Below are 21,271 nucleotides of genomic sequence, written 5' to 3' on the forward strand. Positions count from 1 at the left end.
GGGGTTTTAAAATCATGCTTATCACTATATACCACCATAATATTAGCCTTATGCCCAAGAGAAAGACCGACTGTATGCGTGTGCATGCATTAGAGGTGCACTGATACATCGGTCCAATATCAGATCGGTACAAAGAAAATTTGCTGCATCAAGTATCGGTCTAATGGGGCAGATAATTTGGTCAATAAATGCTCGTGTTGCGCAGCCCCAGCGCAGCACTCAGGCAGCGAGGAGCAGAGCCAGCAGTGTGGAGAGCTGCCTCCAGCTGGTCAGTCCGATGTGGTGGAAGGGGAGGCAGGAGAGAAGAGGTATGGAGGGGGCAGATCAACGCCCCCCCATGGTGAGGGAGAAGGGAGGGGCAGATGCTACCAAGGCAGGGTGGGTAGGGCAGAGCCACAGCTTAGGGTGCGGTGGGGGAAGGCAGCTTCCACTACTGTTTGCACCCCGGGAGGGCATGGCAGGGCCGGACATGTGCCCCCTGGATCTGCATGGGGCAGGGCAGGCTGCAACCAGGGCTGCGCATAGCTCCTCTCAGTGGGGGCTCGGTTCGGAGTAGGCATTCGCAATGCCATGTGGATGCTGCATCCACCCCAAGTTTTGCTGCTGCTCCTCTCCCAGTGCCGCCACTGCCAGCTGCAGCCCTGGCTCTTCCCGGTGTTTGGGTAGAAGGCATTGAGTCAGAGAAGCACCAGGAAGCTGGCAGCGGTGGCAGTTCTGGGAGCAGAGCAGCAGTGAAATTTGGGGTGGATGCAGCATCCTTCCAGCACAGCCAGCAGCTGCTGCAAGCCCAGCCCCTGCTGAGAAGAGCCCCGCGCAGCCTCAGCTGCAGCCCTCCCTGTCCAGATCTGGGGGGAAGGGGTGTGTGGCACTGCCCCGTGCCCTCCCAGGGTGCAAGCAGCAGCAGGACTGGCTGGGCAGCACCTACCCCAGCTCTTGCCTCACTCCTCCCTCACCACAGGGGTCTTGATCTGCCCCCCATGTCCCTTCCCTCCCCCCTCCCTTTCCACCACAACAGACTTACCAGCTGGATGCAGCTCTTCAGGGCTGCATATTGGAAAATGGATCGGTATTGGCCTATATGCCTCCTTAAGTATCAGCTATCTGTATTGGCCCCCAAAATCTCTCTGCATCAGCCCCCTAGTGTGCAAGTGGAGTGCTGGCATGAGGGTTACATTATTCTCACACACAAATTTAATGTCATAATGGGGCATGAGGATGAGAGAACTGCAATTGCCTTTACCCGTTTGCCAGCAAGTCTTTAAAAGCGGACAAAGAAATGTGCGTGGAACACATTAAGTAAGATGCAATGTTATTGTTGAGGGGGTGGGGAGAAATGTGTGTATGCTACAATTTTCAAAGTTTTCTTATTCTACCTATTAGATCATTTTTATTCTGTTTTTTTCTTGATGAAAAAAGCTAGACAGAGTAGCAATATACAATACCCTTTTCTCCAGCCTAAGAACTAGAAGGCTTGAAGCACTTATTCAGGTAACATAAGTAGCACCATACTGGTCAGACCAATAGCCCAGTATCTCTACTCTAACAGTGACAGGACTTGAGACTTTAGAGAAAAGGTACTAAATCAGATATAGAGTGATCTATTCCTTACAGTCCCTGGCATCCACCATTACTGGTTTAGAGACACAAGAGGAAACAATTCCAACCATTACGTTCAACAGGTATTTGATAGTTTAATAGTCCTTAATATTTTATGTAAAAATATACATTTTCCTTACGATGTATGCTTATTTGCCTTTTTAACAGAGTTTTTCAAGCCTTTTAGACAAGTGGAATGTTATGTGAAACAGGAACATATTTTCTGAGAGTTATGTTCTAAAGCTAGAAAACTTTGTTTTAGTCAACCATGTGTTGGTTTATGAGGTTTTACCTGCCCTTCATAAGAAGCTCCTTAACTCTAACCAAACATTATAGCTATGTTAATTGTACACTGTCATTCGGCATTTTGAGTTAACCTCTGACATAGTCACCTGTGGTTTACAGAATTACATGTGCACAGTATTTTCAATGTACTGAACTGTCTCTTAAGGACTGAACTCCTGAAGTGTTAGCACACAATTTGTCATCTTAAGAATGTGACTATAGAATATAAGATTGTGAAAGTAGTGGTGCTTCAGCTGATAGAAATATTTCAAAACATGAACACTCTGGCATGCATCAACTGATGCATCACAAGCAAGACTGAGGATCTCATCCTCCCACTGTACTCTGCATTGGTTAGACCACAGCTGGACTACTGCATCCAGTTCTGGTCGCTGCAGTTCAAGAGGGATGTAGGGAAGCTGGAAAGAGTCCAAAGGAGGGCCACAAGAATTATTAGAGGTCTGGAGAACAGACCATATGAGGAGAGGCTGAGGGACTTGGGACTATTCAGCCTGGAAAAAAGAAGACTCAAACGAGACTTGGTAGTAGCCTTTAACTATATAAGGGACAAACATCAGGGGCTAGGAGAACACGTGTTCACCAAGGCACCCCAGGTGAAGACTAGGAATAATGGTCATAAACCTATAGAGGATTGCTTCAGATTAGACATTAGGAAAAACTTCTTTATGGTTCGTGTGTCCAGAGTCTGGAATAGACTCCCTCCAGAGGTAGTACAATCATCTTCAGGGAAGGTGACTGGATGCACACCTTGCTGGGGTCATCTGACCTCAGCAGTCTTTCCTGCTTTGAGCAGGCAGGCTGGACCTGATGATCTCTAAGGTCCCTTCCCACCCCTAACTGGTATGAATCTATGAAACCACAACTTAGTCCAAGAGTCTATCTTCTCTCTACAAAGGAGTATTTTGACAACTCTTCTGCTGACAACCATTACTAAAGTTCCCATTCTTAATAAATTGCTACATCAATAATCTAATTAGCAGCAATGGGAGAAAAAAAGTCTTCTAGTCGACATCTGCTCTTTGCACTTCTGTTTATGTTGTGTTTTGGTATTTCATTGCTTTAGTTTTAATATGGTTCCTTCACTGCCAGCACTTAAGCAGTCAAACTGTTCCCTTGATTTTTTAGTCAGTTTTTAGGTCATTTTCTTTTTCTCATTAACAGAATTAAGTTGAGTGTTTAAAATTTGAAAAACAGACAGACCTTTATGGTAAAGGCTCACCATATGCTTAGTGTTCAGCTTTCAACTTTGTACACATACTTGAATAGTGAGAATATTTACTTACATACCACAGAATCCCCCCCAACCCGCCTCCAAAAATCAGCCCTGCAAAACTGGGGGCATGTCATAAGCAAGGAAGCTTATTTTTATTGCTGGAACTTCACCGCATGGAGGTACCAAAGCATAAAACACACTGTGCTACAAGATGGTTGCCAAACTTCTCTGTTCCTGCCAGCAAATAGGAGAGGGTGCAGTCACGATAGGCATTTCAGAGCAGCTCTCAAACTGGTACTAGTTTTTGGTAAGTTTTACCCCATAACAAACATATGGGGGACAGGGCTGTGGTGGGTGTAAAGAAACATTAAAACAAACACTAGACTTAATACTACACTGTGTCCACTTATACTTGCTGTAAGGAAAAGCTATGTTGTAGCACATTTTCTTCATAAAGCCATATCTAGATCAGAACCATAAGAAAAAAAAAAAATCTTTCCCCACCTTCCCTCCCACTTTCTGCCTTCTAAAAACAAGGCATGCATTTTATTTAAGGGTTCGTAGTATGTGAAAACATTCAGTGATTTTAGTAGAAAACTAAAGGTGCTGGTTTTTCTAAAGACTACAGCTTTCAGACAATATATAGCCATGCATATTGCTTCCAGTTGAAAGCATTAATGTACTTACACTTTATCCAGGTAGGATGGCCTTCTTTTCCTTGGGGTCAACAGCACTGTCACAAAGATTGTTATGATAAAGAGAGCAAGAACTGCTCCAATTACAGCCCCTGCTACAGCGACAGAAGAGGTCTGCTTAATTGGCACATCTGTAATGTAATGCAGCACAGATTACACTTTTTCCAACTATTACGTGTTTGCTATGCTCAAAACACAAAGTATTCATTTAAGTGTTGATTTGAAATCTATTATGTTCTTTCCTTGCATCATCAAGCAAAAGCCCTCTTTCTATAACTTAAAAAGGTTACTAGTCTTAGTTGTCCCTGGCAGTTGCACAACTCTCATTTAACCTATAATAAACTAATAGATATAAAAAAGTTAGTGTAGGATTTACTGTTCAACTCACTGTTGTTATCACCATTACACTGGTTGCATGCTTAGTAATTTCCTTCTACAAAAGGAAGATGCAGTTACTGTTACTTGAGAATGTATTTTCAACTATTTGGCACGCATGTAGGAAGCAAAAAAAACCCCCAAAACAGCCAGCTTTGCATAAGTGAAAACTGCTCTTTCAAGCCTGGGAGCTGTATAAAATTTAAACACTTGAGCAAATTAGTCTTACAATTGCAATTTTAGTGTTCAAGGATGGGAAAAATGAATACACAGACTCTCTGAACAGTTAACATGCAAAAGGACTAATAACATGAACTTACCATAGCAACCCTTACCATCATTTGACATCTAAGACAGAACAGTTATAGAAATATTTAGTTGTTTTTATTTTTACAAAATATTTAATTGCTACTCTGACTGCAATGATAAGCATCAAATTATGGAATGCCTTTTGTATTCAAGCACCTTATTTCAAATCATATTGAAGTGACCCAACAAAGTTAGAAGCAGGTTTGGTTTTTTTGTTTGTTTGTTGTTTTTTACAGCTGACTGGAGTTGAATTACCAACTATAAGCCACTTTAAAATATGAAACTGTAGGTGAATAAATTATATTGAACCTCGGCACTGTTCATGTCTTTCCCAAAATAATTTTGGTTACATTTGAAGGATTCCTACTTTATTATTTCACATGCAACAGCTTGCTAGCCCCACCCCCCTCTTTTTTTTTTTTTTGTGCGCACAGGTTTTAGGAGTTCTTCCAAATTAACACTTATCAATAGTTATACAACTAAGCCACACATCCCACTGGCAATAAATAAATAATTAAAAAAACCAAGAAAACCCACATTAATAGCAGAAGTCAAAGCAAAAGTAATATGGAACAGCTCTGAGCATACCACTGTATTATATTTATACTGAATTTGGTAGGAGGCAGTGATATTTGTCCAAATAACAAATCCTTTTTTCTTTAAGTTTATGCTATATTGAAAAAAAAAAAAAAAATTCAGGTTTGTTCAGTGCTAGAGGCTGCTAGCAGAGGCACTACAATTCATTCCATTATCTCCCTCCAATTTAAATTCCCCACAATTTGAATGCATTAGTATCATTTTATAGCACCCAGTAGGATATCATACTGTAGTCAAGAATTTCAAGATGAATTCTTTTTGTTAATTTTTGCTTGCTCATGCCCAAAAAAGCTCAACTCCATTTCAGAAAAATCTTCACATCATTATATTGTTGCAGTGTTGAAAGGGAGATTATTTTCTCCTAAGGCTTAAAGACTTGGTTTTTCCTTGAAGCCTATAGCTATTTTACTCCTGTTTTACCCATGTTCCTAATAGCCACTAATCAGAAAAGGCTAAGAGTGCATCTTAAGTGGTAACGTGCCTTGAATCCTGAAGGAAAACCACCTTAACTTCATTTTGACACTGTGCACAGTTGAGAAGTGACCAACACCACTACCTTGTAGATAACAAGGTACTGAAGCTGCTGATACCACCTCAAGCACTCTTAACTAAAAGGGGAATGCTTGAGGTTCTGTCAAATCTGGTATTTCACAGTATTGTAAGTCAAGGCCTTTTCAGAGTCTGGACTGCTAAATAGCTGCCTATACTCAGCTTTGTGCACTTTTTTTCCTTTTTAAAATGAATCTTCAGTCAGTTTTGCACACTATCTGTATTAAAGAACTTTACAAAAAATGTTTATTTCACACAAAAGCTCTTCATACTTACAATCAGTTTGTTTTAATTTTTTTTTAAAAACAGGAAAATCATGTATGAACACACTGGAACAAAAAATTCTAACCCTATCTTCAAACTCTTTATTTCCAAATTTACTGAAAAAAATGTAACCCAATTTAAGATAGTGATTGAATACTTGTAAAAATTTGTTTATTACAAAAAACCAACACCAAGTTACTCTAAAAAAGAGCAACTTCATTAGCCTATGCAGAAGCAGAATTTACAATTCATGTTTTCTTAAAGACACTTCTCTGAAGACGGTTAAATAATGTACTTTGCATATGTAGAGTGTAAACCAATCCTTTCAACAGGATTTTTCAGACTGTGAGAAAAATTTACCTCGTTTACCTGAGTTGACACTGAAGCAGAGTATTCTTCCAGTTTCTATTGCATTTACAGTCGAATTTTGTTCAACAAACGCATGTAATTATCGATTATGAACCTAAGCTGCCTGGGTAACATGCTATCCTTTCATCTCGAGTTTCACTATTAATTCTGTAGCCTTCCATGTCCCCCATCCACCTCCACAAGACAAGGTGTCGTTTGTCCTAATGTACACATTGTAGTTACTATAAGGCTCTAAACACTTGCTGCCATGTTAAATCTTTTTACAACTAGAAAGCTTTGAGAAACATGGAGGAAGCAATCTTGAAAAGAAACTAGTAGGTATAACTCATAAAAAAGTGAGGCCTATTTCTTTCTTTAGGCTTCCACATTAAGGCAAGTTTCTCAGAATAAAATTATTTTTTTTTTCAGCCTATACATTTATCTCTAAGTGGTTTCACTGATGTCTGTTAAGTCCCTTTAACTTTTACATTTTAATAACTGCCTATAACACTGATATCCTTGTCATTTAGATTCCATTCCACATACTAGTAGGACTGATACAGTGAACCTAATGAATACAAGTAAGATGATTTTGGCTTTTGCTATTGACTAAGCAACCTTAGACTCTTTTCTAGCCAAGTCATCACTATTGTGCTTAACAATTCCATTTGCAAACTTGACAGTCAAACCCAGTAAAGACAAGCTAAACTGCCTAGTATATGGAAGTAGCAAATTCTGCTTCCACGGGTGAACTACTGCAGAATTATGCTTTTCAATCTCCTTTACGGCTTTAAGAAGATATGCTGGTTGTTTTGTTTAGTGTTAAGAACGCAAAGCCATGTGTGCCCTTTGCAAGGTATGCATTATATTTTCTCTGAAATTCAAAACTGCCCTAATTGGCATTTGATGGTTTTTTTTGCCCTCCATTTATTATTCTTCTGTTGATATTTTTGTTTGGTTGGAACCAGAGAACATAGAAAGTTTGTCATTAGATGTGCATTTCCAATTATACTTTTTTATGTTTTAGATTGCCTATACAACTGTAAGACTATAAAAAGGGACAAGATTCTCTATTTGTCTCCCTTACAGATTTCATTTTTGAGAATTAAATATACCATAAAAATAACTTCTCATTTTCAATTCAGACAACGCTGACTTATTTTAAATTGCTACTCCTCAGCACTTGTTCATAAGATAGACTGCTTTTTCAGTGCAATGCTTTTTCTTTGAAAAGTAATGGTACACTAAACAAAATTACTAGAGGTATTTTTTGTGCAGCAAGTCTTCAAGGAATACAGCTTAACAAAGCAAAAACAAACAGAAAAAATAAACCAACACACATGAGTACCACACAAAAAGAAAAAAAAAACACCACACAAAAAGAAACCGTTCTAAACAGAACCAATATTCGCAGCAGCAAGTTGCACTTCAATTGAGTTTACCTTTGGTGAAGTGCAACCCAGACTTACTCAATTTTCTAGATCTGAGAGTACACCTAACAAGTTATCATCATCTCAGGTATTTTTTCCAATCACAAAAGGCAAGACAGTTGCTTTTCAATTCTTTATAACAATTTTGTAGGGTAACTTTAATTCAGCAGTTTGTTACCTGTGCCATAGACCAATAAAGTACTCTGCATTAAAATTCAGATCTTGAACAACAGTAGTACAGCAATGAAAAAAAAAAAATCAAAGCAGCTCAGATACATTTTTATCCAGATTTTACATTTCCATCTGTCAACTTACAATATAAAAAGCTTGAAAATCAACTTCAAAAAGCTTATTCCTCAAGTCAAAATATAAACAAATCTGAAAGTAATCAGCTAATGAATGGAACTGTAGGTACCAAGTTAGATTTTCAGTTGTTACTACACATACCACTCCCTTCGGGATATTACTGAGCCATCTACATGGGAAACAAAGTCTTCTTCATTGTCATCATAACATTCGCTACCCATATATTTCATCCCCAGTGTTCCACTTTCATAATAATCCATTGGTCTTTCATACCGTTCCTGGTACCTGTTAATATTGCCTACATTGTTCCACTCTGGCTTTTCAGGGTCTTCTAAATAGTCTTTAGATATCAGACTGTTCATTGGATGCTTTATTTCTTTTTTTACACTGTCAGGGTAAGAATCCACATCATCTGACTGGAGAACATCTATTTGAGACTCTTTTTGCATATCAGTTGGCGGAATGTAGTTCTTAGCAAAGTAGTCACCACGGAACGTCCGTCTTCTCCTATAGCAGACAACTCCAACCAAAATGCTTACAAGTATCAGGAAGAGAGCCCCACCCACTGCACTACCGATGATGGTACCCCAATTGTCTTCCTGCATTGCTGGCAAGGTTGATGTTGGAAAATATATTAGTTTAGGTTCTGTTGCTAAACCTGTGATGCCATCAGTTGAAGGATGCCATGGAACCGTGGGTGGTCGTGTGGTAGTAGTAGGAGGATCTAATGAAAAGAGCAAACGAGGTAGACAAGACAGAAAAGGCAAAGAATGTCAATGCAAGCTAAATCAGTTAAGAGTTTAAGTAAGCCAAGGTGATGGATATGTAAAATATGTTTTCTACCAACAGTATAGTTTTTCATTCTTTAATTCTTAGATTGCTCTATTTTCACAGTACTTTAGCAGCATAAAGTTTTTCCAATAATTATGGAATTGGCTTTCATTTATAGTTTTGTCCTCTACTGTAGGGAGTTGAAGAGACAAAACGTTTGCAGCATGAAAGCAGCCACTGCCATCAAGTTGAAGTACCATTCGTTCTCTTGAAAGGAGAAGATAGTATTTAGTTGTTGCAACAGTGACTTTTTATATTTCATTTCTATGCAGTTTTACCCTACCTATTGGAGAATGTTATGTAACAGAAAATGACATACCATTTTTTGACTTCCCCAGCTAGAGGTTAGAAACATACAGCGAAGTAACTACTTGTACCAAAGATTAACTAATGGGGTGAGGGGGGGGGGGGGGGAAAAAAAAAAAAAAAAAAAAAAAAAATCAAGGTTTGCAAGTTGTGTTTTGTTTAAAGATTAAAACTTAAAGAATGAAAAACTACAGCTTTCGTGCTAAGTTAGCAGCATGTAAAACTATTGATTTTAATTTCTCTCCAAAATATTTGTTAATCCAACTTAGGCACCTTAAGTTGGGAATAGTGAAGGAACTTTAAGTTACATGTCATGCATTTTAGTGTAGAAAACTCCTTTATAGAGAAGGATATTATCAGTGTAAAAATGGCACCTACACATTTTGAAAACTATGGTTTTAAACGCACCCCCCAACAACATGAATAAATGAGGACTCTGATTTTTCTACTAGAGCGCCCCCCCCCCCCCCACCCCCCAAAAAAAACCCGCAAACCCCCCCACACACGCACAAAAAACCTGCTAAAATCAGCTAAATTTCCCATAACAAGCAGAACAACTTGGCTTACTTTCTTCCTATGTAAAGAAACACATGATTTCAATCCTAGTCTCACAAACATAACCTCTTAGGCAAAAATAGAAGGATTGCATATGATCCTTCACTGGAAGTGTATACTTTTGAATCTAGTAGCAGGCTGAAGATGCAATCTAACTTTCATGTGGTTTAAAATTAAGTTACTTCATGGGTTTGTTATTTCTTAGATTGTGCCACTACATTCAATACCCTCTTAATTTGACACTTAAATTGTTTACTTGTTTCTCACTAATTGCCTGCCTACTCCTTTTGAAGAAAATTCAACTATGGAAATTGAAAATCCTGACATTGCTTTGTATTTGAAAATACAATCGAAGTATTTATTCATCCATATAGTTTCCTTGTTGCTCTTAATATTTTCATGCAACCTAGTAAGCACCACAGCGATGCTATAACCCAGCAGGGGCAAACTTTTTTGATGGGCATGCCACAAATTAGCCCTACACCTTCCACATATGCTACTCTAACCCCCTTCTCCTGACTGATAAACTGTTCTGGTTTGTTCTCTGCATTGTGCTGTATACCCACTCTGCTGCACTGTTACCTGCCATTGGTCTGTCTGTCTCCTCCCTGATTTGCCACCTGCCACATGCAAGGGTTACCCAAGCCATGTGTGCTGCAGGGTAGCCACTAGGGCTGTGTGAAGCTTTGGTAGCAGATTCTATTCAGCAGAGATCCATTCCATTCAGCAGCCAAATCTTCAAATTTGAACCAAGTTGGGAGACCCATTTAAAGCTCCAAATCAAATCAGAAGACTCCGAATGGATTCAGAAAAGATTCGGCGCTGCTTCGGAGATTCGGCTATCGACTAAACAGGCAGCAGTCATTGATGCTGGACATAGCTGCCTCCAGCTGTTAAGTCTGTTGGGGTGGGTGGAGTGGGGTGAGAGGGACAGATCAATGCCCTCAGAGTAAGGGAGGGATTGGGGCTGGGACAAGTGCTGCCCAGGGAGGGGGTGGGGTGGCTTGTGCTGCTGGTCTGGGAGCCATTTGTGTGGCAGCTTGTTCAGCAGTTCTCATGGCGGCCCCTGCCACTGGTCCGGGAGGGTATAGGGCAGGGGCTTATGCCCCAGGATCTGCACAGGGCCGGAGATGTGCCAGGCAAAAGGCAGAAGGCGCTGGGAGCAGGGACTATGCCCTGCCACCACTCACTCAGCCAGTGCGGGGACCAAGCTACCACACTGCCTTTGGACAAGCCGTGCACAGCAGCAGAATTCAGCCCGGCCTCCCCATGCCTCATGGATGAGCAGCAGCTTTGCCCTAGCGGGGCGAGCAGCAGCAGGGCATGGGGGGCCATGTGCCACCCAAAAACTCACTGCAGCCCCTCCATAGCCCCCACTCTGCCACCCGCCCTGCCCCAGTCTGGAGGCACACATGCCCTCCTCCTCCCCTGCATGCTCTGCCACTGCTTGCCCAGCCGAGGCAACACTGCTGCTCGTCTGGAGGGAGCACGGGCTCAGTCTTGCGCCAGTCCCACATTGGCTGGGCGAGTGGCTGGGGGGCATAGCCCCTGCTTCCAGCACCTTCTGCCTTTTACCCAGCGCAGCCCTGGTCCTGCCTGCCCCTCACAGATCCTGGGGCACACATCCCTGCCCCATGCCCTCCCAGACCCGTGGCGGGAACAGTGGCAAGAGGCGCTGGACAAGCTGCCACTCCAGCAGCTCCTGGACCAGTGGCATGCAGCAGTGCGAGCTGCCCCACTCCCTCCCTGGGCAGTGCTTGTCCCAGCCCAGGTCCCAGCCTCAGACCCTCCCTCACTGTGGGACATTGATCTGCCCCCCTCCCCACACCCCTTCCCTCCCCCCTTCCGCCCATCAGAATATAGACTTACCAGCTGGAGGCAGCTGTGTCCAGCATCGAAAACTGCTGCCTGTTTAGTCTATGGCCGAATCTTCAGATCCGATTCAGCCAAATCGAATTGGGACAGTGATTTGAATCACCGAATCGAATTACTGTCCCTCTGAATCTGCAGCGAATACTTGCCGCTTTGCACAGGCCTAGTAGTAACCTTTATTATATGCAGTGAGCATTTTTATCTTGGTAGTATGTCTTCCTAGAATTGTGGCACATGTAGATGTAAATAAAGTTAGAGCTTACCCTACATTCTTTCTGGAAGAGTAAGTGGGTCACTCACCCAGCTTACTTACCAAGGCCAGTCAGCTCTGAGTTTGGGCTGCCAGTCAATTTATTTTACCAGGGGCTCCCTTGTCCCCAAAGCAAGTAAAAAGAGCAAAACAAGCAAAAGCTTCAAAACCAAAACCTGGGTTTTTTCTTCAGATCTAGAAAGAGACAACCCAGGTTCTGTGCTTTTCCTTCAGCATATCAGCCTCTTCTCTCCACCCTTTTTGGCTTCTGGAGCTTTTAAGCCTCTTTGGCTAGGGACAGAAGTTACACATAAACCAGTTTAAGTGATCAAAAACTGGTTTAAACCTGTAACAGAACATAAGTTCAGTGAACATAAACCTGTTTCAAAATGGCCAAAACTGGTTTAAGGGTTAAACCGGTTTATGCAACTTCTATCCCAAACCCCTTCCTGGTTTAAGTTAAATCAGAGTCCCCCAGCATGCTTTTCAGCTTTGGGCTGGCCTGTCTGCTTCAGAGAACAAGGCTTGCCCCACTCCTCTCCTCCCTAGCCAGGGCTCCAGCTGGCTGAGGAGGTGGGGGACCTCAGGGTTTGCCAGAATTCCCCCTCTGATTTCCACCCCCCCGATGCCCTCCTCCACTGCTCAAGCAGGAATCCCCCTCTCCCATTCCAAGGACCCCAGCCAGCAACTGGCCATGCCCCCAGCCCCCCATGCTAGCTAATGCTGAGAGGGGTGTGTGTGTGTGTGTGTGTGTGTGTGTGTGTGTGGGTGTGTGTGTGTGTGTGTGTGTGTGTGTGTCCAATTTCACTGGAACAAAAGCAGACAGACACTATCCGCTTAGGGCTAGAAGCCAGTGGCTTGCAAATGCACTCTGCAGATAAGAAGAGCTTGAAACTAATAAGAGATATGTTTTTCTTTTGTAGGGCTTGATGGACTGATAAGCCTTGTGTTCTGATAAGCTCCCTGCTGGCTTATTTCAAAGCCCGCAGTCTGTCAGTGTTCAACAGGGGACAGAGAGAGGTATGAGAAATAACCTGGATTGCAATGAATGCTACCTGTGAGTGCTGTCAGTTTGCTGCAGACAGTATGAAGAAGCAGGGAGAGGGAGATTGAAAAGTTCAGTATCATCAACAGATGCATGCAGTCCACACAAGCAGTCCTCCCTCTCCTCCTCCCCACCTTGCCTCAGAATGCTAGGTGGGGCCTGGGGTCTGGCAACACTCCCCTCCCCTTGAACAGCAAGTAGGGGAAAAGCCTGGCAGGGCCTGCTTCCTTCTCCAGGCACATGCCAGCTGGTGACTGTGCAGGCCAGGGTGGGGATTTAAACCCCTCCTTAATCATAGTGTCCTGCCTGAGGCTGGCCACACCCCACCTCTCAGCTCAGCACTCTAGAAGGGAATGGAGGGCTCGCTCTAGCACTTCCCAGCTTCCGTCCTGAGCCACTGCAGGCATGTGCCTGCATTTCATGATTCAAAAGTGAATATCTATTCACTCGCAAATCAGTTCAGTCTCTGCAGGGTAGATTAACTTGCAAAGATTGAATCAATTCAGGCTCAGGCTTTTTGCACGTCTAGCCCCAGCCATTGTGGCTCCACCCAAATTTACTCAGTTGCTCCTGTCAGAATTCCACCCAGGCATACTCTTAACTGCTGACCACCGGCAGCAGGGTCTCAGCCCGAGTTGCAAGCTGAACCACCTCCTTGCAGTATAGTTGTAGGCTCATTTAGCTTAAGCCATTTTAAAATATAAAAAAGTAATGCTTTTTATAACATATGAATGCTACATTCAGTTGCCCTCTTTGCGAGGATTAGCACAAACATACCTCTGTATTCACCTGTTGCATAAACTAACGTTACCTAGCATAACACAGAAGTTTCAAATTACTGATATTTTTCAGGATTAGCCACAAAACTGTTTCCTGTTCAAGTCCTTGAAATGCCGAGTGATTATATACATCTATACTTCAAATGAATTTGAGAATTAAAAATATAACTGATAAAATCTGTGCTACAATAATGAAAAAAGGTAATATACATGCCAGGACTTCAGAAATTCAGTTGGTACAGACAAAAATGAGTTTCATCCCATAACAGAGATTAAGTACAAGGATTTTAATTCAAATTTAATGGAAGTTTTGTCTTTAAACCCAAGTTAAATTCCTTTTTTCCAAATAAAAAGACAACTCATCATAGAACAAAAATATCACTGAAGTGAGCTGATGATGCCTGAGATAGTATAGATATACATAAAAATAAGGGACAAAAAATATGTTTAGGAGTAACAATGCTTTAATTTTTCATTTTGCCTCACTTCTTTTCTGTTTTCATCCATTACATATTTCACTTGAGCTTTCTAAAAGCATCTTCCTCACAGGCCTATTTCAACTGCTATAAAACAAAGCTTTTAGCTATGGCAGGTATTCGGCATTCTACTTAAAAGTGCATTGACGATTTCATAAGATGCTTTTAGGTGAATCCCAGGCATACAAAAGTAATGTTGTTATCTAACTTAAGGTGGCAAAGTGTTATGAATTGTATTTATGTGATGTAAATACTGTCCTGGCTTAGTTTACTAAATACTTGTCCAAATAGGAATGCTCTGCAGTACTTCCTAAAGATGTCCAGGCTCAGGTTTTGCAGCCCTCAAAAAAGGAAGTTCTAGAGCTGAGGAGCAACTTCTGAGTACAACCTCCCACAAGTTTCCACCAAGCAGACTTGATGTACTGATATACTTGCAGGAAGCTGCTGTCAGCTGAATTGGATATAATAATGGGGCATAAGGGTTTTATGTATGCAAGGCCCAAGACATTTAGGGCCTTATAATCCTCTCATTTTGTGCTTTCATCTATATCAGTTGTTATCAAGACTCAATTGATTTTGGTGTATTCTCGATGCTTATACTTCCTTTTCTCAAGTTTAAACTGTAATATCTTACCTGCCTTTTTCAAAATAAAAAGTTACCCCCCTTCCCCTCCCCCAGTCTCACTCTCCAAACCAAGCTATATGGTCTTTTTTCCTCTGCTCCCTTCCCAAACAACTTAAAAGGACATACAGCAAAAAGCTCTGTTATCTGGCACCCAAGGGGAATGGGAGGTGCCAGATAACTAAATATACTGGTTACCTGAGAGGCAGCGGGAGGCAGGCAAAGATGCATCCAGTGCATCAGTGTGCTGGGGGACAGGCACCGTGCCGCCCGCCCCCTGTACAAATTGGATACATTGGATTACATGTAAACTTTATTAATAATATAAAGATGGGTGTCTGAAAATTAAGGCACACCAATCATTTGGATAGTTTTAAATCACCTTTACTTTGGCTAGTCTTCCATTTCTTTAATTATCTTCATTTTTTTCAGTCACTCTAGCACAGAATTGCCTGTCTTCAACAAAGTGTTGTTACTATTCACTTTGCAAGCTTCCACTGGTGAAAAATATTTTGAAATCAAATTACTGGAAAAACCTTTAAGTTCCCCACAAAGCCTTTCATACCATGGGTGTGAAAAACCCAAGTTTTAGACACAAGCCTTTTTTTGTTTTGTTTTTTGGGGTTTTTTTTTTTTTTTGCTTGTTTGATGCATTCCAGCTCCCCCTCATCTAGCTACTGAAGAAGCTGCTTCTCAGTTTCATGTCTACTACATGGTCCACAGTGCAGAAGTCCAAGCGAAAGAGAAAGAACATGGAATATTAGTGCAAATAGAGTCTACAGCCAAGAATTCTAGTGACTTGAAAGTTTTATTTCTACCCGTCTACTGATTAGTTCACCATGGTATTAACTCTGCAGTAGTGACCACACATACCTCAAGGAACACCTCTAAGTCTCATGGGAAAACAACTGGAAGACAACTCTCTGAAATGGGACATTTTCTTTAATGTTTCCACAATCAGATTTTTATAGGAGATGGGTATAAGATCCAGATAGCTATGTTACAGGTTTATCTTATGGAGATTTCATAAGAAGACTATCAAAGTGGCTGGGCTCTGGTTGAAAGAGCCCATATACTAAGGAAGCTCCAGCTTGGACATTTCATAGCATGAACTTCATACAGACTGATAGCCTGTTCAGTCTCTGCATTTAACTGTTTACCATAGAGTCTTCAAAACATTTGGTCCCCTTTAACTGGCAAACAAACGCTGCCATGAAGTGCAAAAATTTCTACACCAAAAAGGAATAAAGCTTAAGAAACAATACCCCTATGTTCTTCTGCTAACTCAGGTCGAGTTCAGATATCACCTTGGACAAAATCTTTGGGTGGCTTATCAAGATCATGTAATCTGCATGTAAAGCAGAATAGGGCTCACATCTCACCTACTCTTCTTGTTAGGGTAAATATTGCTACAAGAAATAAGTACATTTATTTCTTGACCAATGGCTAATAGCATTCACTTGTTGCAGTGATGCAACACACTTGCTGCCTACAAAACCACCCTACATTACAAGACATGCCACCTGAGTATTTCTTCCAAAACTGTAGGAATAGTCTAGCAATCAATCAGTAGCATTAAAAGAACTGCATTCACCTTGCGGGTAGGGGATATCAAATGAATACAGACTTGTCAGTGACCAGAACAGTATCACACTGACTGAATTAGGGAGACAAGATTACAACATATATTGAATTAGTTATGAGATATGTTTCTTTATGACAGCAAGTCTCCTAGGAGGAAAAAAATAAACTAGTGGCAAGAAAACAGAAAAAGAAAACAGGAGAAGATGAAAGACAAAGGGAATAAAGCTTTGTTTGACCATTCTAACAAGTTTTCTTTTATAAAGACTGGCAACTTGAAATATTGGGAAAACAAATCAGTCTTTAAGTGTCTCTTAAACGTCTACTAAAGCTAGCTAGGCCTGCTTCCTCCAGCACAGCTTGCTCATAAGTCAGTTTAGGTCCTACTGGTTAATGCTTGAAATCCCTCTCATTTATATTCCCCCACCCATCTGCCATGCCAGATACTACTCTACACAAGATGTTAAACTTTCATCTATTACAGCCTGGTGTTTTAGAGGGATTAATAGTAAAATACAATAGTGAACCCTGCTCATTGCACACTTGTGACAACTTTTAAATATCCCTTTTTATACCACCACCTCCTGGAATAAGTGTTCAAACATTTAACAAAAATGGGTTTAAAACTTCCTTCAAACTGGGATGCCAACTTTCTTTTTAAATGTGACTTTCAATAAAATGACTTTCTTCTTTGAGAAGATACACAATGGGATCCACCCTGATATCTCAATGGTTTAGTTCCATCAGCAAAGTAAAAAGAGAGCTCTGGACACTAACAAAAGATCTCTGCTCATGACCAAAAGGGAAGACAGATTTATTCATTAAAATTCTCACACTAGAATGTCAAAGTAGGTCCAGGTACTACATTATGGCCATGAACTGAAAGCTTATTTGAGTTTTTTTGCTGCACACTAAAATGGCACTCTTCAAAAAAAGTGTAAGGACCTTATTTAAAGGCTCTATTGAAGTCTTCCGAGGACTGCTGGAGCAGCATTAAGTTCTCCTGCTTACAGGTCATAAAGTCTTTTAAGAAGCATCAGAGGGCAGAGGACACTATAGACCAGGGATAGGCACCCCCAGCATGGGTGCCCGAGCGTGGCACATGAAGGCATTTTGCTTGACATGTGCACTTTGGGACGGACGGTAGGGAAGGGGCTGGGGCTGAGCTGCCACAACAAGGATTGGGCTCCTCACACCTCCTCAGCCATCCAACCATGGAACACCAACTTCTTACTAAGTCAAGGTTGCAGGTGTTTTTGGCACACTGTCCAAAAACACTGCCATGCTATCCTATGGACTGCACAGATTAACTGCACTCCCATTGTTTTAGGAGCGTTTTACAAGGGAAGTAAAATCAGTCTGCTTAAGGTGCAGACTCTTTAGTCTGAAGCCCAGTACAACACCAAGTTCAGCTCATTTATACTGAACATCTTTCCTAATGGAAAAAGTTTTCTTGCAAAAGTCTTCCTAACTCATAAGAAGATCTTCTGAACCTGTAGACAGCAGTCCCTGTCCAATTTCCAACAGCCATACTGTTGGGCACTTAAATCAGGATATAACTGACATGCAGCATTTTCACTAGATAAAATACAGGCAGTCTGACAAGTTCAGAAGTTAGTAAATAGTTATCTGCATCTTTTGTGGCCTTCAACTAAGAAGGCATCAGAATGATCAATTGTGTCTTAATTTCAGAAAGTCATTGCTTGGAAAGACATGTCATCAGGACATGTGAAAGAAGCCTGACTCCAAGAGGGTGGCATCTGGTAATCAAGCTAGACTCGTACCCTTTCTCTGACAGTGTATTGTTCTCAAACTAACTTAAGTTGTGGGAAACCCCCACCTGATGACATACTTTTCTTTACCAATCTCTAGAGAAACACCCACAGAAAGTTAAAAACTATCTGCTCAGCTCAAGCCTAACATTTTACCAACTCTGAAGACATGGGGTTACCACCAATTACAAATTACTGTTTCTATACTAAAGCCATTGTATGTATGGCTGTCATGCTAGCCACAAGGCTGCATTATAGTTTGGTTTTTTTTCAACCCAAAATTAGATGGAATGTCACAGAAGCCAGTATCATGTTCTGGGACATTCATATTCAATGCCAATTCACTCAAGTACTAGATGCTATGACTGAGCAGATGCTCCAAGTGAACTGAAATCCCCTATCTCCAATTCACCTGCTCAGATTGTCAGTAGAGGGGGACTGAATCATTGGTCCATAATGTATCGGCACCATGGGTGACTGCTGCCACCTGAGTTGGGGTGGGGTCCCCCCAGCAGCCAGTCAGTAACAAGGGGGGTTCCCCCACAGCCAATCAGACCAACTGGGGAGGGGAGCAGTGGTGTTCCCAGAAGTGCCAGCAGCGCTTCACTTGGAGCCCCCACTCCCCAGCCGGCACTTGCAGGGGAGGTACCAGTATTCCTGCCTGCCCATCGCCTAAGTGGGGAGTGCTGCCTGTCAGGGGGTGCACCAGCACTCAGGGGGTGCCACTGATTGCCAATAATGTCAATTTTCCTTTTATTGGTACCAATCTGCTTTTTTGGCTGATATGGCCAATACCTTTGCCAATAAATACCACCTGTATGGGTGCAGCCGCAGCATGCATACAGTCAGGAGTGCAGCCCCACAGTGTCAAAAGCCACTTCCAGCCATTAAGTCAGGGTCTTCATGGCACAGGGGCTGGGCCAGGACTGTGCTTGGGGCAGTGATGGCACTGGGAGGCAGGGACTACAGCCCCCCACCCCCAAATCCCCCGCTCCCAGCGCTGCTGCCTACCCTGAGTGCCGCCCTGGCCCATCCCCCCTGCTGGGAACAGCCCAGTGGCACCCTACCCCCACCCTTTGCACAGTTCTGGGGGGCCTGTGCGCCCTATGCCTGCCCCAGGCATACATGCGACTCCACTCCAGCTGTGCAGTGCCAATCCCTGCCCCATTCTCTCCCTCCTTATGGGAGCCTCAATTCCCCTTCCCCCCTGCAACAGATTTACCATGCTGGGCTGCATATTGGCAAATCAGATCAGCCATCAGTATCAGCCCAAAAAAATCTTTATCTGTGCACCCCTAATTGTTAGGCAAGTGGTTAAACAAAATATCCCTTCTTGTGCATTGATCACACACACACACACACACACACACACAGAGAGTTATACATATACTATTAAATTTGTGTAGCAATAACACTTTGCTTTTCAATTTTATGGCCACCAACTATTAAATCAGAGTCCCCCACCATTCTTTTCATTCATTGAGTCAGAGTTCAAAGGGCTGCATATTAGGTCTTGTAAGCTGGGTTACACCATAAACATCAAGTCTAACAAACTGTTCTGTTGTTGGCCTTTTTTTTTTTTTTTTTTGCGAGAGTTAAACGTGTTTCTGAACACTTAGGCTGCTTGCTAACATGAAAAAAAACAAAACAAAACTCAAAAAAATTAAACTAAAAGAGCCAGCACTTTACTTTCAGGGTGGCACATCCCCACACTGAGTGCAGAGCATGCTCAGAAGAAGAATCTTTTTTTTTTTAATTTTATTTATTTATTTAATTTGTATCCATGTCTAAATTAGCCAAAACTAATTCCAAATCCAAGTGTCCAGAACCATAAGTGCCCCTACTACCAGCAAACATCCTCCACCCGCCTGGGGCTTCAGATATTTCCAAAACCTTTGGCAGGCATCATACTTGCAAGTCCAAGCCCAGAAGCTTGGGGTTCAGATGCCCCTGAGTTTTGCTTGCCTTAGCCATATGGCCCTTGGAGCAAGCAAGGGAGGAGACTCCCATTTCCATAAACTGGGCTTAAAGCCGCTGCACCTCGGCGGGTACTGAACCACACCAGAAGAGCAGCTAATAACACCAGTTTGACCCGGCTCCCCAGCATCTGTATAGCTCGTGCTTCAGCAGGGTTTTTTGGTGCTCTTATTCAATAGCTATACAGAGGCTAGGCGAGCCAGCTCAAACTGATGCGATTCATCTTCCAATAAAATGCTGGGGTTTTTTTTTTATTTTTCCACATCTGTCTGCACACTTAAGTGCCATCTAACTTGCACAGATCAAGACAGCTATTTAAATTGATCCATCTTTAATAAATGCATAAGAAAACAAACAAAACAACCCATACATACAGGCCCAGAGAGATAAGGGGCGGGGAACTTCTGCTTGTTAATTACTTGCAATCTAAACAGTTTTACGGGGCAGCCACATACAGATAAACAGAAGTCTTGCCTCACAAATATAGAAAAAGTAGAGGCTCTCTTTGTTAAAATCCAGTGTTGTCAAGAACCCAGTTTCTTATACCAGATATGATTTGAACTCACTATGTACCTGAATGACTTCCTACAGTTTTGTCAGGACTTTACGCAGTTGTCTTTCAGCAACCATAAGGCAGGCAATGACTTCATGAAATGCAACAATGGAAGCCAAATTAAACGCCATTTGTTTAATCCTTTCCTAAACCCACAGGAATTGAATACCCACTTCCCTTTGAAGTAAAACTCTGTTCCTTTGTACTTTTACTAACTTCTAAAGCATCAACTAGAGGCAAAACTATTTTTTTCCTGTAGGCTTACATAGGATGCACCTGTGAACAGAAACTACGAACTTTCAAGGGAGAAAGTTAACTCTAGGCAATTGTCAAAACCCATGCATCTAAGACAATGGATCTCAACATGGTTAAAATTTGAAGCACCCCTCAGAAAATGCCAGCTATTGGTTTGCACTCAGTTCTTGACTATAGAAAAATAGAGAATTCTTCTATTGCAAAGAACACAGTGTTAAAACCATTCTGACCCGTTGTGGCCTATGAATTCCCACCTGAAATCTTTGGGTTTAATCCTGTGAATTGTGTACACATCTAAACAGTGCTAACTCAGCACGGAACCCCACAACACCCCTTAAAGGACCTCACTGATCTACACCCAAACTAGTAGAGCAAAACTGCTCTGCAAAATGAATTTTCATCATTCCTG

The 21,271-nt window shown here is 42.0% G+C and overlaps 1 protein-coding gene across 1 annotated transcript in view; it reads right to left on the bottom strand.

Moving 5' to 3' along the window:
• The window catches only part of NECTIN3 (nectin cell adhesion molecule 3), a 76,734-nt gene that overhangs the window by 30,414 nt on the left and 25,049 nt on the right, over positions 1-21,271 (bottom strand). Inside the window, exon 6 of the mRNA XM_006032511.3 lies at positions 3,803-3,941. Within this exon, the coding sequence (XP_006032573.1) occupies positions 3,803-3,941 (139 nt within the window). The remainder of the gene's footprint in view (positions 1-3,802; positions 3,942-21,271) is intronic.

The sequence above is a fragment of the Alligator sinensis genome, unplaced genomic scaffold, assembly GCF_000455745.1.
Source record: "Alligator sinensis unplaced genomic scaffold, ASM45574v1 scaffold359_1, whole genome shotgun sequence".
Lineage (NCBI taxonomy): Eukaryota > Metazoa > Chordata > Crocodylia > Alligatoridae > Alligator > Alligator sinensis.